Source organism: Scyliorhinus torazame, chromosome 21, assembly GCF_047496885.1.
Source record: "Scyliorhinus torazame isolate Kashiwa2021f chromosome 21, sScyTor2.1, whole genome shotgun sequence".
NCBI classification, from domain to species: domain Eukaryota; kingdom Metazoa; phylum Chordata; class Chondrichthyes; order Carcharhiniformes; family Scyliorhinidae; genus Scyliorhinus; species Scyliorhinus torazame.
This window is the reverse complement of record NC_092727.1, coordinates 13201715-13214341: the sequence shown is the minus strand read 5'-3', so window position 1 is coordinate 13214341 and position 12627 is coordinate 13201715. Positions and strand designations below refer to the sequence as shown.

The following is a 12627-nucleotide window of genomic DNA, read 5'->3' as shown; positions in this document are numbered from 1 at the left end:
ATATTGCCCCTTGCTGCCCCCAGATCACGCCCCACCAATCCCTCCAGCCCCCGCCATAGCCGCTGCCCCCCCCCCCCGGCCAATGGAATGCTCCCCCCCTTTCCCCCCCGACTGTGGCGGCGTTGGACACAGTCTGCCGCCGGGAAGTCAGCCCATCGGGGCGGAGGATCGTGGTCTGGCCCACGATCGGGGCACACCGATCCGCGAGCGGGTCTGTGCCGTGGGGGCCTCTCTTTCCCTCCGCACCGGCCGCTGTCAACCTCCACCAAGGCCGGTGCGGAGAAAAGAAAATCCTGCGCACGCGCTGGGATGACGCAAGCACACACTGGCGCTACCGTGCATGCGCCAACCCGCAACGGCTGGCAGAGGCCCTTTCGTGCTGGCTGGCGCGGCGCCAAACACTCCGGCGCCGGCCTAGCCCCTGAAGGTGCGGAGGATTCCGCACCTCTGGGGTGGCCTGACGCCGGAGTGGTTGACGCCACTCCTCGCCGCCAGAGTGGCCCGTCCCGCCGGTTTGCGGAGAACCCCGTCCGTAGTTTCTCCTGAACTAAATTTTCTACCTCTTATCCTACGACCTCTCGATTCTAGAATGCTCCACATGAGGAAGCACCAGCTCCAGCTCCGTGTCTACGTTACCCATACGCTTTTAGCATCTTGTATACCTCAATTTGATCTCCCTTTATTCTTCTAAACCCAAGAGAGTATCGGCCTAAACTGTTCAAACCCTCTTCATACGACAAACCCCTCACCTCTGGAATCAATCTAGTGAACCTCCTCTGAACTGCCTCCAATGCCACTGCATCTTTCCTCAAATAAGGGGACCAAAACTGTTGAGGATGACAAGGATAGTAATGGTTGAAGGGTAATGGAGAACGGGCAGGAAATTGACAAGATGAGATCAGCCATGTTCATATTGAATGGTGAAGCAGGCTCGAGGGGCTGAGTTTCCTACTCTTGCTCCTAGTTCTTATGTTCTTACGTAAATTGAAAGAGAAGGCGTACTATGTTGCAAAGATTTCTGATTGAAACTTTTCTAAATGCTGTTAGCCCATACTGTGAAAAAGAGATCCAACATAAACGCAGGCTACTTATTCAATATCTGTAGAACTGGCCTGACTTGAATGAAACCACTTCCCCAGGTAGGTAAATAGCGTTTGTAATCTAACCCGGTCGCCTCTCATTCCCGATTGATGTTTAGTGCAAGAGAGGGAGAGAGAGATTGACTGAGATGTACTAAAATGGAAAGATAATAACAGATCTGCAGAAGCATATTGCCAGTTGCTGGATGGAAATGGTCAGTTTTGTAATGGAATACGGACGCATTTTCTTATCCCAAGTGCTTTTCAGTCCCACATGCTCAACAGTTTGATGCATTATAAAAGAATTGGAATTGTATTGCATCACAATCTCGACAGAGAAGGACTTCAAATCCTCACCTCTGCTGACGTTCCATCAGCCCAGGCATTATCAGGTAGGGGGTTTTACTGCCAATCTTAGTTCCAAATATTAGAGAGAAAACTAGCCAAGGAAATTGGCTCTTACACCTGTTGTCGCTCAGCATCGCCCCCTCCTGGTATGATCAATGAAGACTACTGCATTATACAGTGGTGTGGTGAATGTATTCACCAGATAGATGATATGCCTTTAAGGTTTGGTGTGATATGCCTTTAAGGCTTGGGTTGGAACCCCGGTGGACTCCGCCTCTGGCTCCACCTCCCCGGAGCTGTACATAATGTTGCGTCCAGTGGGTGGCACTCAGTTTGTACTGAAGTCTCTAGCTAGCTAAGTTCTTTGCGTATTAAAGCCTTCATTCACTTGATCTCTCAGTCGTGTCATTATTGATGGTATATCAAGTGGTTAAGATGGCGTATGGTAAACTTGCCTTTTACGGTCTGGTCGCCGCATTATAGGAAGGAACGATGTGGAAGCATTGGAAAGGGTGCAGAGGAGATTTACCAGAATGTTGCCTGGTATGGAGGGAAGATCTTCTGAGGAAAGGCTGAGGGACCTGAGGCTATTTTCGTTAGAGAGAAAAAGGTTAAGAGGTGACTTGATAGAGGCATGCAAGATGATCAGAGGATTAGATAGAGTGGACAGTGAGAGCCTTTTTCCTCGGATGGTGATGTCTAGCACGAGGGAACATAGCTTTAAATTGAGGGGAGATAGCTATAGGACAGATGTCAGAGGTAGGTTCTTTACTCAGAGAGTAGTAAGGGCGTGGAATGCCCTGCCTGCAACAGTAGTGGACTCGCCAACATTAAGGGCATTTAAATGGTCATTGGATAAACGTATGGATGATAAGGGAATAGTGTAGATGGGCTTTAGATTGGTTTCACAGGTTGGCCGAAGGACCTGTACTGCGCTGTAATGTTCTATTCTATTCTATTAGCCAAGGTATAGAGTTTAAGAGCTGGGAGGTTCAGCTGGAACTGTATAAAATGTTGGTTAGGTTACAGCTAGAGTATTGTGTGCTGTTCTGGAATCCACATTATAGGAGGGATGTCATAGCACTGGAAAGGGTACAGAGGAGATTTACCAGGATGTTGCCTGGGCTGGAGAGTTTTAGCTGTGAAGAGAGACTGGGATTGTTTTCCTTGGAGCTGAGGAGACTGAGGGGGGACATGATTAAGATGCGTTAAGTTATGAGGGGGCGTCATAAAGTAGACAGGGAGAAACTTTTCCTTTCCTCTCGGTTGAGGGATCAATGACCAGGGGACATAGATTTAAAGTAAGGGGCAGGACGTTTGGAGGGGATGTAAGGAAAAACCTTTTCACCCAGAGTGTGGTGTGAGTCTAGAACTCACTGCCTGAAAGGGTGGTGGAGGCAGAGACCCTCATAACATTTTAAGTATTTAGAGGTGCAGAAGCGATCCTAAGGCATACAAGGCTTTGGGCCAAATGCTGGGAAGTGGGGTTAGAAATGGTTGTTTTCTGACTGGTGCAGGCACGTTGCGCTGAAGGGCCTTTTTGTGCTGTAGACCTCGATGACTCTCTGATGGGTGGAATAGTTTAAATGTTGAACCATTTCAGGAGACAGGAGAGTGGGAAAATGAGCAAACTGAATTTTAAAACATATAGGGCACGATTTAACGAAATGGAACAAAGTCCCATAGAGAGTGCGTTTAGCCACGTGTTTCCCACAGCTCGCAGTGCTGAGAAGTACAACGCTATCGAACGGCACTCGGGTTAGATCGAGGCCTCAGCGGGGAACGTGCAGCTGAGGCTGTCCATAGCCCCGTTTTCTGCGCTGAGGAGCTCGGCTCACCGGACGACTCCCCATTGTAGCGAGAGATTGGGACGCCATTTTTAAATGGCGTCCCGATCTCTGGAGCCCCCAAATCGACCCCAGAGCCCCCTCCCAATTCACTATGAGGAGGTCCCCGGCCTGATCCCCGCCCTTCGAAAAATGCCAGCTGGGCACAGCCGACCTGGCACCCAGGCAGTGCCAAGGTGCCAGCTAACCGTGCCACATGGGTAGTGCCAGACTGGCACCCAGGTGGCACTGCCATTGCCTTCCACCGGTGATGGACGGGGCTGGAAAATCCCACCCTGTTTCCCCTGCAAGCGCAAGGTGGGCATCAAAACCCATCTCTGCATGCGCACGTGTCCTGGCCTGCCTCGGAAACCAATGACGAATCAAGTCCCTCCAAATTTGGGCTGTGTCGGGAGCTTGTTAAACTGATAAAATACCATTGTAAATCGCTGTGGCATGATCAACATAATGAGCGGAGAACTGCAGCCGTACAGCTAAGAAATAAGATGACAAACAGATCCCACAGAGGCTTGCTGCAGTATAAACTAATGTTTGTGCAGCCTGTGAAACATCCCACAACATTGCACACCTTACGCTGCAGATTTGTTGTTCGCCTGTACCAGCTCTCCAGTTACCTGATGTAACTTTCCAACAAGAGCAAAAGGGATAAAGGTAAAATACAGAAAGACTAGCCTCCAAACAGAAAGTACTGGGCAGAATGAGCAGGTCATGCAGTATTTGTGTAGGGTCTCGGGTTGACGGGTCAGAACACTGAACCTTGTCCAGAACAAATCTAAATCCTAGATTCCCCACTAAATCTCGCGACAGGCCAGAAACAGGATTTGCGCCGGCGAGATTTCTGATTACAATCTTCCCGGGCCCTCCCCGATGACGCGATGAGGTTAATGCCCAGGGAGGGCGCGAACCTGATTTGCACGGATTTAGAATCCATTTCCATATACGTAGCGTGCTTAACGTCAAATCTTCAGCCCTCATCGAATCTTTGCACCCATCCAGATGGGAACCAGGTGCCATTAGCTCTGAGAGGCAGGAAGGAGGTGAGCACCATTGCCTCCACTGCCCACCAAGGAGTCCAAGGGGATAAAGCTCACAGGCCTGCTCCAGAGAGGGGTGATGGTGGTGGTGGTGGTGGTGGGGGGTTTGTCCGTGAGGGGCTCAGTGGTTTCGAGTGGGGGGGTCAGGGGGTGTGAAGGTTCGAGGAGGGCGGCATAAGGCTGCACTTGCAGGGAGGGGTGGTTGCAGTTGGTGTGGGTGGTCCTGCAGTCTGCTGTCTGTGTCGTTGTTAGAGTCCTTTGTATTTCCCACTTTTTCCATTTCTAAAATTTTACTTTATTGTTTTTGGTCTGTGGACCTATAAGCAGCATGTTTCTCGAAGCTGTGGACTCAGTCTGAAGCAGCCTGCTGGTCAGGACAGTGTGTTCCAGGTTTTGTGTTTTGGCGAGGAGAAAACTGACTCGTGGGCACCGGGTGAATCTTAAGAACCAGCTTTGGAGGAAGTCAGTTTGATTGGCTAGCTGCCAACCTGTGGGTTGGCCAGGCACAGTGTTCTGCCTGACAACAGTCAGTGGTTGGTTCCTGGGTGTTGTTTCTGAGAGAGCTGTGCAGAAGTGACTAGACCTTGGAAGAAGAAGGAACTCTCTCTCTTACTGCTAAAGCAAAGAACTGCTTTATTGTTCTAAAACCAGAGTGCCTGACACTTGAAATTATCTTGAATCTACTGAAAAAGTAGACAGCCTTGCCAGAGAAAACTACCTCAAGCCCTGAAGGAAGAAGTATTGAAAGAAAAATTAGAACTCCTGAAATACTTTAAATTGAAGCCAACCTAGCGCATTGGTGATCCTTTAATCCTTTTATTTTATCATTATATTCCTCCCTCTCCACCACCCTTTCTCTCTATGTTGTCCGACTGTGTGTCTGCGTGTGTGGAGTGGGGCGAGCTGGAAAGGGGGGTGTTGGGAAAGGGGTGCTAGGTAGTCAGTTACATTTTTGTCAGTTTAAATTATATTCCTGTTAAATGATAAAATGTTATTTGTGTTAAATTTACAAACCGGGTGACTGCGGGTTTATTGGGTTCGGTCATGGTCCTCAGGTATTTTAAAATACTTTCAATTGGGTTGCAACTCTGGTCAAGTGGGCCTATAATTGACCGCACACTAGCCCAGGGGGTTATGACATCGTTTAAAAAAAAAAAATTTAGAGTACCCAATTCATTTGTTTTTTCAATTAAGGGGCAACGTAGCATGGCCAATCCACCTACTCTGCACATCTTTGGGTTATGGGGGCGAAACCCACACAGACACGGGGAGAATGTGCAAACTCCACACGAGCAGTGACCCAGAGCCGGGATCGAACCTGGGTCCTCAGTGCCGTGAGGCAGCAGTGCTGTTATGGGCCAGGATTTAGAGAATCCCAAAGTGTATCATGGAGTTCACCTGACCCACAACTTTTAATAGATTGTGGTATGGGGAGCACACGGCTCACTCTACAGGTGTGGTACTGCAGAAATGGACCAGTGGTTTTTAAAACAAAACAATATTTATTCTATGAACTCAAGTTAACCTTTTTAAAACAAACAGTGAATATCTTAGCAACCATCAATTCAAATACAACCCCCAAAGAATACAACACTAAGTAACCTGTATGCTGTCCTTTTAACATCCAAACCTTCCAGCAGGAGCACATTAGGTTTACATTTAATACTGAGACCTTTTTACAATTCTGAGTTCACCAAATGATCCATAGATAGTCTTTGGATGGCAGAGATCACAGCAGATGCAGCTCACTGAAAATCACAGACACACCCAAGCTCTTCCCAAACTGAAAGTAAAAAGCAGAAGTAGAGCTCAGCTCTGACATCACTGCAGTAACATGAACAGTTCCTCTTAAAGGTACATTTCTTAAACACCCATTTCTTAAAGGGTACTTGCACATTTCTTAAAGTGTACCACTGCGCCACCTTGCTGCCCACTTGACATCATTGAAGTGAGGTTTTAGTGCTCTGTACGTCTGTCATCTATGGCATGGGAGTCGGCGGCGGGGGTGGCAGCAGGGCACATGGGGTGGGGGTGGGGTGAGGTGTGCTGAGAATCAAGGAGCTGGGCCTAATGGGCTGGTGGGGATGAGACTCTGAAAGAGAAGGTGACACGGTGCCTGCCCAGGAGGTGTGTGTGTGTGTGGGGGGGGGGGGGGGGGGGGGCGGGGGGGGGGGAGGGGGGGGGGTGCGCATCTTCACAACCACAGGATCCTTCATTGAAGTGTTCCCCGCACCCCCCCCCCCCCCCCCCCCCCCAGGAGACCGAATCCGACGCTTTGTGACTCAGGCGTGGTGTTCTTCACATTGGGAAAAAAAACATTCCAAATGCCTAAAATTTGCAATCCGGATTGCGCCACTGGGGGCGGTGGGAACAACGCTGATTTCCGCACTGCCGCTTTGTACGAGATTCTCTGGCCTCGCCGCTGCGTGGTCCTCGGTGGCAGGAGGCGGCACTCTGTGGGCCGGGACTGACGATCCTGCCAGCCTGAGCAACCAGGAGGCCTCGCCCGTTGTCAATTCTTTCAGAAAATTCCCCCCCCCCCCCCCCATAATTTCAGGTTGTTGCCCTTTATTTCTGACCTGGCCACTACCTCCTGCGTCACCCCAGCTGAGGTCCCGGAGTGAATAGTGCAACATCAGTGTTGGCAGCAAAAGCAGCCAATGGAAAATCGGCAACGGGAGTTCCCCCTGAACCCAACACTTCCAGCTCATTCCCGCTCCTCCCATTGTCTCAGACATCAGGTGCTAGTACCAGCAGCCATTTCACCTCCCCTGGACTGGGTCTCATTGTTTTCTTTTTTTTTACTGTCCCTTTCCCACTTTCCCTTTCACTCTTTTTTCCATCAACCCTTTTCCTGCCTCCATACTCCACTCAAAAACTGTTAAGTCCCTAGTTACTTCGGCTCTGATAAAGGGTCATTGGCCAGAAACATTAACTCAGTTTTCTCTCCTCATTTAGGGGAGGGAGTGGCGTAGTGGTATTGTCACTGGACTAGTAACCCAGAGATCCAGGAGTAATGCTCTGTTCAATGCTGGGTTCAAATCCCACCACGGCAGATGGTGAAAATTGATATCAATAAAAACCTGGAATTAAAAGTCTAACGATGACCATGAAACCTTTGCCGATTGTCGTGTAAAAACCCAGCTGGTTTACTAATGTCCTTCAGGGATGGAAATCTGCTGTCCTTACCCGGTCTGGCCTACATGTGACGCCAGACCGACACAGCAATGCGGTTGACACTTAACCACCGAGCAAGCCATTCAGTTCAAAGGCAATTAGGGATGGGCAACAAATGCTGGCCCAGCCCAGCGATGCCCACATCCCAAAAACGAATAAAGAAAGAAAAGGATGCCGAAATATCGGCTGAGCGCCTCCAGCATTCTCATCTTTTCCCCAGACTTCGAGCACCTTCAGCATCCCGCGTCAAACTGAAATGGGGTTGCCTGGTAGGACGAGCAAAAGCCCTTCTTGTTTCTTTCAGATAAAGCATATTTTCACTTTATTCCTTCAGGGATAACACAACCTTTGTCAGAAGAGAAGAAGGATTTCACGGAAGCCAACTCCGAGCGAGCAGCCGTAACCATCCAGACACAGTATAGGAGGTACCAGCAATGGAAAAATGAGGAAAGGAATTCATGAAGGCCACGCATGTGCAATGCTGCGGGCTTCATTGTAAAGTGTAATGGTTACATCCCCCTGTAATGTTGCGCCATGTCTTGGGAGATTAAAATTAGCAACAAGTTGGTGATGATTCTGTTGTAACATTACCAGGCTTCAAACAATAAAGTAGACGTGGGTTTTATTCATAGTTATAAAGTAAGCTTCTCCTATCTGTAACTTGTTAATTTGTATTATTCCACTATTTTTAATAACCGTCAGGAGAAAGGTTACACTTAAAACTAGGTAAAAGTTTAACGTGCAAAAGGTACAGATTGGAACGCAAAATTTAGCTGCAGTCATCGTCAAGAGCTTGTTTTTATTTCAGACCAGTGTAAAGGGTTGCAATCAAAAGAGAAAATGCTGGGAAATCTCAGCGGGTCTGGCAGCATCTGTAGGGAGAGAAAAGAGCTAACGTTTCGAGTCCAGATGACCCTTTGTCAAAGCTCTCTTTTGGTTTCAGATTCCAGCATCCGCAGTAATTTGCTTGTAGAAAGGGTTACAATCTTCTTCGACGAAATGCCTCCAAGCATCCTCTGTGAAATAGAAATGGACAGGCTAAACCCAGTTTGTCTCTTTGAACTCGCCCGAAAATCAGAGGGGCGCGGAAGCCACTAACAAGTGGAGGAAATGGGAAAGTTACGCTGGTGCAACAAAGAATTTGTATCCTAATGCTGCAGGTTCCGCACCACCCTTTGTCGAATTACCAGACCTTGCCGTGCTTGACATTAATTCTGATGACAGAAATGTTCCAGTCGTAAGATGCTCCTCAAGTTGTTGATTTACAAATAAAGGAAAGGTTGGGGAGCGAGGATCACAATATCGCCGTGTCCAGCATAAGAACAGAAAAGAAAAACGGAGAGAAGGGCATTTCACTGGAACGGTTCAGGCAGAAATTCTCGATTTGCAATGAATCTCACCATTTAATAGACTTTAAATTCACCAATTTTAATTTTTCAATGTGCTGTATGTTCCACTCATGTTCACTTGAAGTTGTGTTTTGTGTTGTGAAGTGAAACCTGTTGAACAATTCAGTAATTGGAATTCACATATATAAGACACAGTGAAGAGAGGAGTTTGTGTAAAGGGGAGTACTTAAGTGATAATATCATAAGGGATTTTGAATTAAGGTGAGCAGACCGCACTCAAATCGGGCATTTTCCATAGAGTTGGATCCCTACAGTGCAGAAGGTGGCCATTCGGCCCTCGGGTTTGCACCAGCCATCCAAAAGAGGACTCCAACCAGGCCTCCATGCCCCCCCACCACCCCCCACACCCCCCCCACCCCCAACACTAAGGGGCAATTTAGCATGGTCAATCCACCTAACCTGCACATCTTTGGACTGTGAACATAGAACATACAGTGCAGAAGTAGGCCATTCGGCCCATCGAGTCTGCACCGACCCACTTAAGCCCTCACTTCCACCCTATCCCTGTAATCCAATAGCCCCTCTCAACCTTTTTGGACACTAAGGGGCAATTTATCACGGCCAATCCACCTAATCTGCACGTCTTTGGACTGTGGGAGGAAACCGGAGAACCCGGAGGAACCCCATGCACACACGGGGAGAACGTGCAGACTCCAGACAGGCAGTGACCCAAGGCTGGAATTGAACCCGGGCCCCTGGCGCTGTGAGGCAGCAGTGCTGACCACTGTGCCACCTTGCCGCTCTGGCAGAAGAGGCTGAAAGTTTGAGCCGCATGGCATCAGAATAGAACATTAAATATCTCAGAGTGCCGAATACAGGGGGGGACCTCTGTCTCTTGCCACCTGCACACCAATAAATCACTGCCCACAACTTTCTCTGCATTAATGAGAGCTCATTCATTGGCAGCTAAGCTCCCATTTCTTGATATATGTGACCAGCATGTCTGCCAGTCGCAAGCTCCCATACAACTGACCCCGTAATCCTTTTAGCTTCAGCCTCATCCCTTCCAATTGGAGAGTCCTGTCTCTGCTCTCTGTCGTCAGGTCTCTCGGTGAGATTGATTATGGTTTGCATCAGCCACATAGTGACTCCCACCCCATTTCAGAAATTGGCGAGGGATTGAGGTCGCAATCTCTCAAAAGAGAACAAGCTCTGCTATTTGGCTTCATAATGAAACTGAGTAGCAAGCACACATTTGCCTGGAGAACTATTATTACCTGACAATGTTCAGAAGCTGTTGCAGAATGACAACATCAAATGAGTGATGTATCACATCGGCTTAAGCTGCCAGAACACTTTGGCAATCAGCATCCTGCTCTGCTATCGTGTTGAGCCTCCCACTAACTCTTGCTCCTAGCAACCTCAAGCTCAGTAATCTCAACCCTGCAATGTCTGGACTAGGCCTGTAAACTGCATAGATTTCTTGAAATAAATTTCAGGAGCAGGATGAGGGGCCCATCGTTCCCTCCAGTTCCAGCTTTCACAATTTAGGATTTTGGTGAACGATGTTGCCACTGGAACACAGTGCGAGAAAAGCAAACCCTCCCCGAATCGGCCTGCCCCCACAACCTCAGACATGAGCAAACCCACGCCAGCGGCAGATGTCCATTTCTCCATACCTTTGTGACATTTCTGAGTCAAATTCTCATTTAGTTCCGAATGAGGAAAAATATATTTGTCCAATTCCTGCTGGAAACTGGGATGGGCTGACCCAAACGTAGTTTACACAGGAACCTGACAGTCTGAAGCTTTCATCTGAGAAGGGTGCGGAGTTGAAACCCAGGTCCGAATGGTAGGTTTGCCGACTCTGGCCATATTCCTGGAGGTGTCCATCGTTATATTACTTGAAGTAATATATGTTACTCACTTGTTTATGCCGAGAAGTTCTTAAACTTGATGATGATGAATACTCAAAGTCGTCCAGTGATAACAAAATAATTTATTAAGTAACTAATCAATTAACTTGTGAGTTTGATTCTTTAATACTTTTACTAGCTATAAAATTAAACAAGATAGAATTATATTAAACTATAAATAATATGCTTACACTCTGAGCTAACTCCACACGTCTGTTCTCTAGTCACTACACACCCGAAGAGAGCGGGAAAACGGATTGAGCTTGTATTTATACCCCCTGTTAGTGTTGCCCTCTAGTGATCATTTGACTGTACTGACTACACATCAATCCTTTATATATAGACATATACAGAGATCACTACATCCATGACCTCCTGTCTCCTACTGTCCTGTGCCTACACTCTCATTCTGTCACCCTCACAGTTCACCCACTTCCCTTCCAACTGAAAATAGAATAGATCTTTAATTACCAGGTTGAAATATTCTTGACCATCTGTCGAACCGCCCCTTTACTCGTCCAGTATTTTGTACAAATAGTAAACAAAAGAACTCGAAGGAAATTAAGGGAAAACATTTTTTTTTCACGTCTCCAATGATTTTCCTGCTAGATTGCTGGGAGCAACCCAGGTTTCTGGAGTCTCCAGGGCAACGTTGGAAAGTTGGCAACCCTAGCAAGAGTTAAAAGGATATCCACACCTTCAGAACTGCCTTTCAATGCATCGATCATGTTACAGAGACCGTTGCTCTGTCCATTTATAATTTTTATTTTAATTTGCCCTGGGCAGCACGGTAGCACAGTGGTTAGCACAATGGCTTCACAGCTCCAGGGTCCCAGCTTCGATTCCCGGCTTGGGTCACTGTCTGTGCGGAGTCTGCACGTTCTCCCCGTGTCTGCGTGGGTTTCCTCCGGGTGCTCTGGTTTCCGCCCACAGTCCAAAGATGTGCAGGTTAGGTGGATTGGCCACGCTAAAATTGCCCTTAGTGTCCAAAATTGCCCTTAGTGTTGGGTGGCATTACTGGGTTATGTGGATAGGGTGTAGGTGTGGGCTTGGGTAGGGTGCTCTTTCCAAGAGCTGGTGCAGACTCAATGGGCTGAATGGCCTTCTACTGCCCTGTAAATTCTATGTAACTAGCTGAATTGAGACTACGAGGGCTCATCTCTCACTTAGAAGTCTGACATGCTGCGGAATTTGCTTCGCTGGATGGTCCGGTTGGAAATAGGAGGCCTAGGATCACTCAGCCATTCCGAACAACACTCATTATAACAAATTATACTTGTAGCCCATCTTTATGACAGCAAAACATCCCGAAGCACCTCGCAAGATGTGATGCAAATGAAGCAATTTGTGAGGAAGAGCCGTGCGGATATGTTTCCAGACGTTGATTGATCCCTGGTGGAAAGCTGAGGGCTAATAATTGACCTACCCTGAAATATTGGACCAGCTTCAGACAAGCAGGCGCAGCAGCCAGTCACATGGTGGCAGGCAGGGCAACGCTGAAACAAAAGGGCGTCGGGAGCAGCACTGGTCGGGACGCAGGTGGTTCAAAAACTAATTAGAGAGAGGCTGCCGAGGAAGCCCGACAAATTCTAACCAGCACGAGGAAGACGGCAAGAAAGGCCAGGCTCATTGTATCAGTGACACCACACTTTCCAGGGTTTGTGATCATTAGCAGCGAGAGGCCCTCATTACTCCCCCGCCTTGCTGGGGATGGAAGTAACAACCACAGAGCTGGTAATGACCATGAGTGCCTCGGAAACAATGTCAGCCGACATGTTCTAGTGCCCCGCCAGTGACCCCGGCACTTGATTAACTGACACCGCAGTCCTGAGACACACTTGAGGACTTAATTTAAATAACTTAAAATATCACCATTG

At 48.1% G+C, this 12627-nt stretch overlaps 1 protein-coding gene across 2 annotated transcripts in view; it reads left to right on the top strand.

The window, feature by feature from the left end:
* The window catches only part of LOC140397954 (uncharacterized), a 36205-nt gene extending 28089 nt beyond the window's left edge, over nt 1-8116 (top strand). For both annotated transcript variants that reach the window (XM_072486208.1, XM_072486207.1), the window contains exon 4: nt 7820-8116. In XM_072486208.1, coding sequence (XP_072342309.1) covers nt 7820-7947 — 128 coding nt within the window. In that variant the 3' untranslated portion in view covers nt 7948-8116. The remainder of the gene's footprint in view (nt 1-7819) is intronic.
* Nucleotides 8117-12627: the final 4511 nt, after the last annotated feature.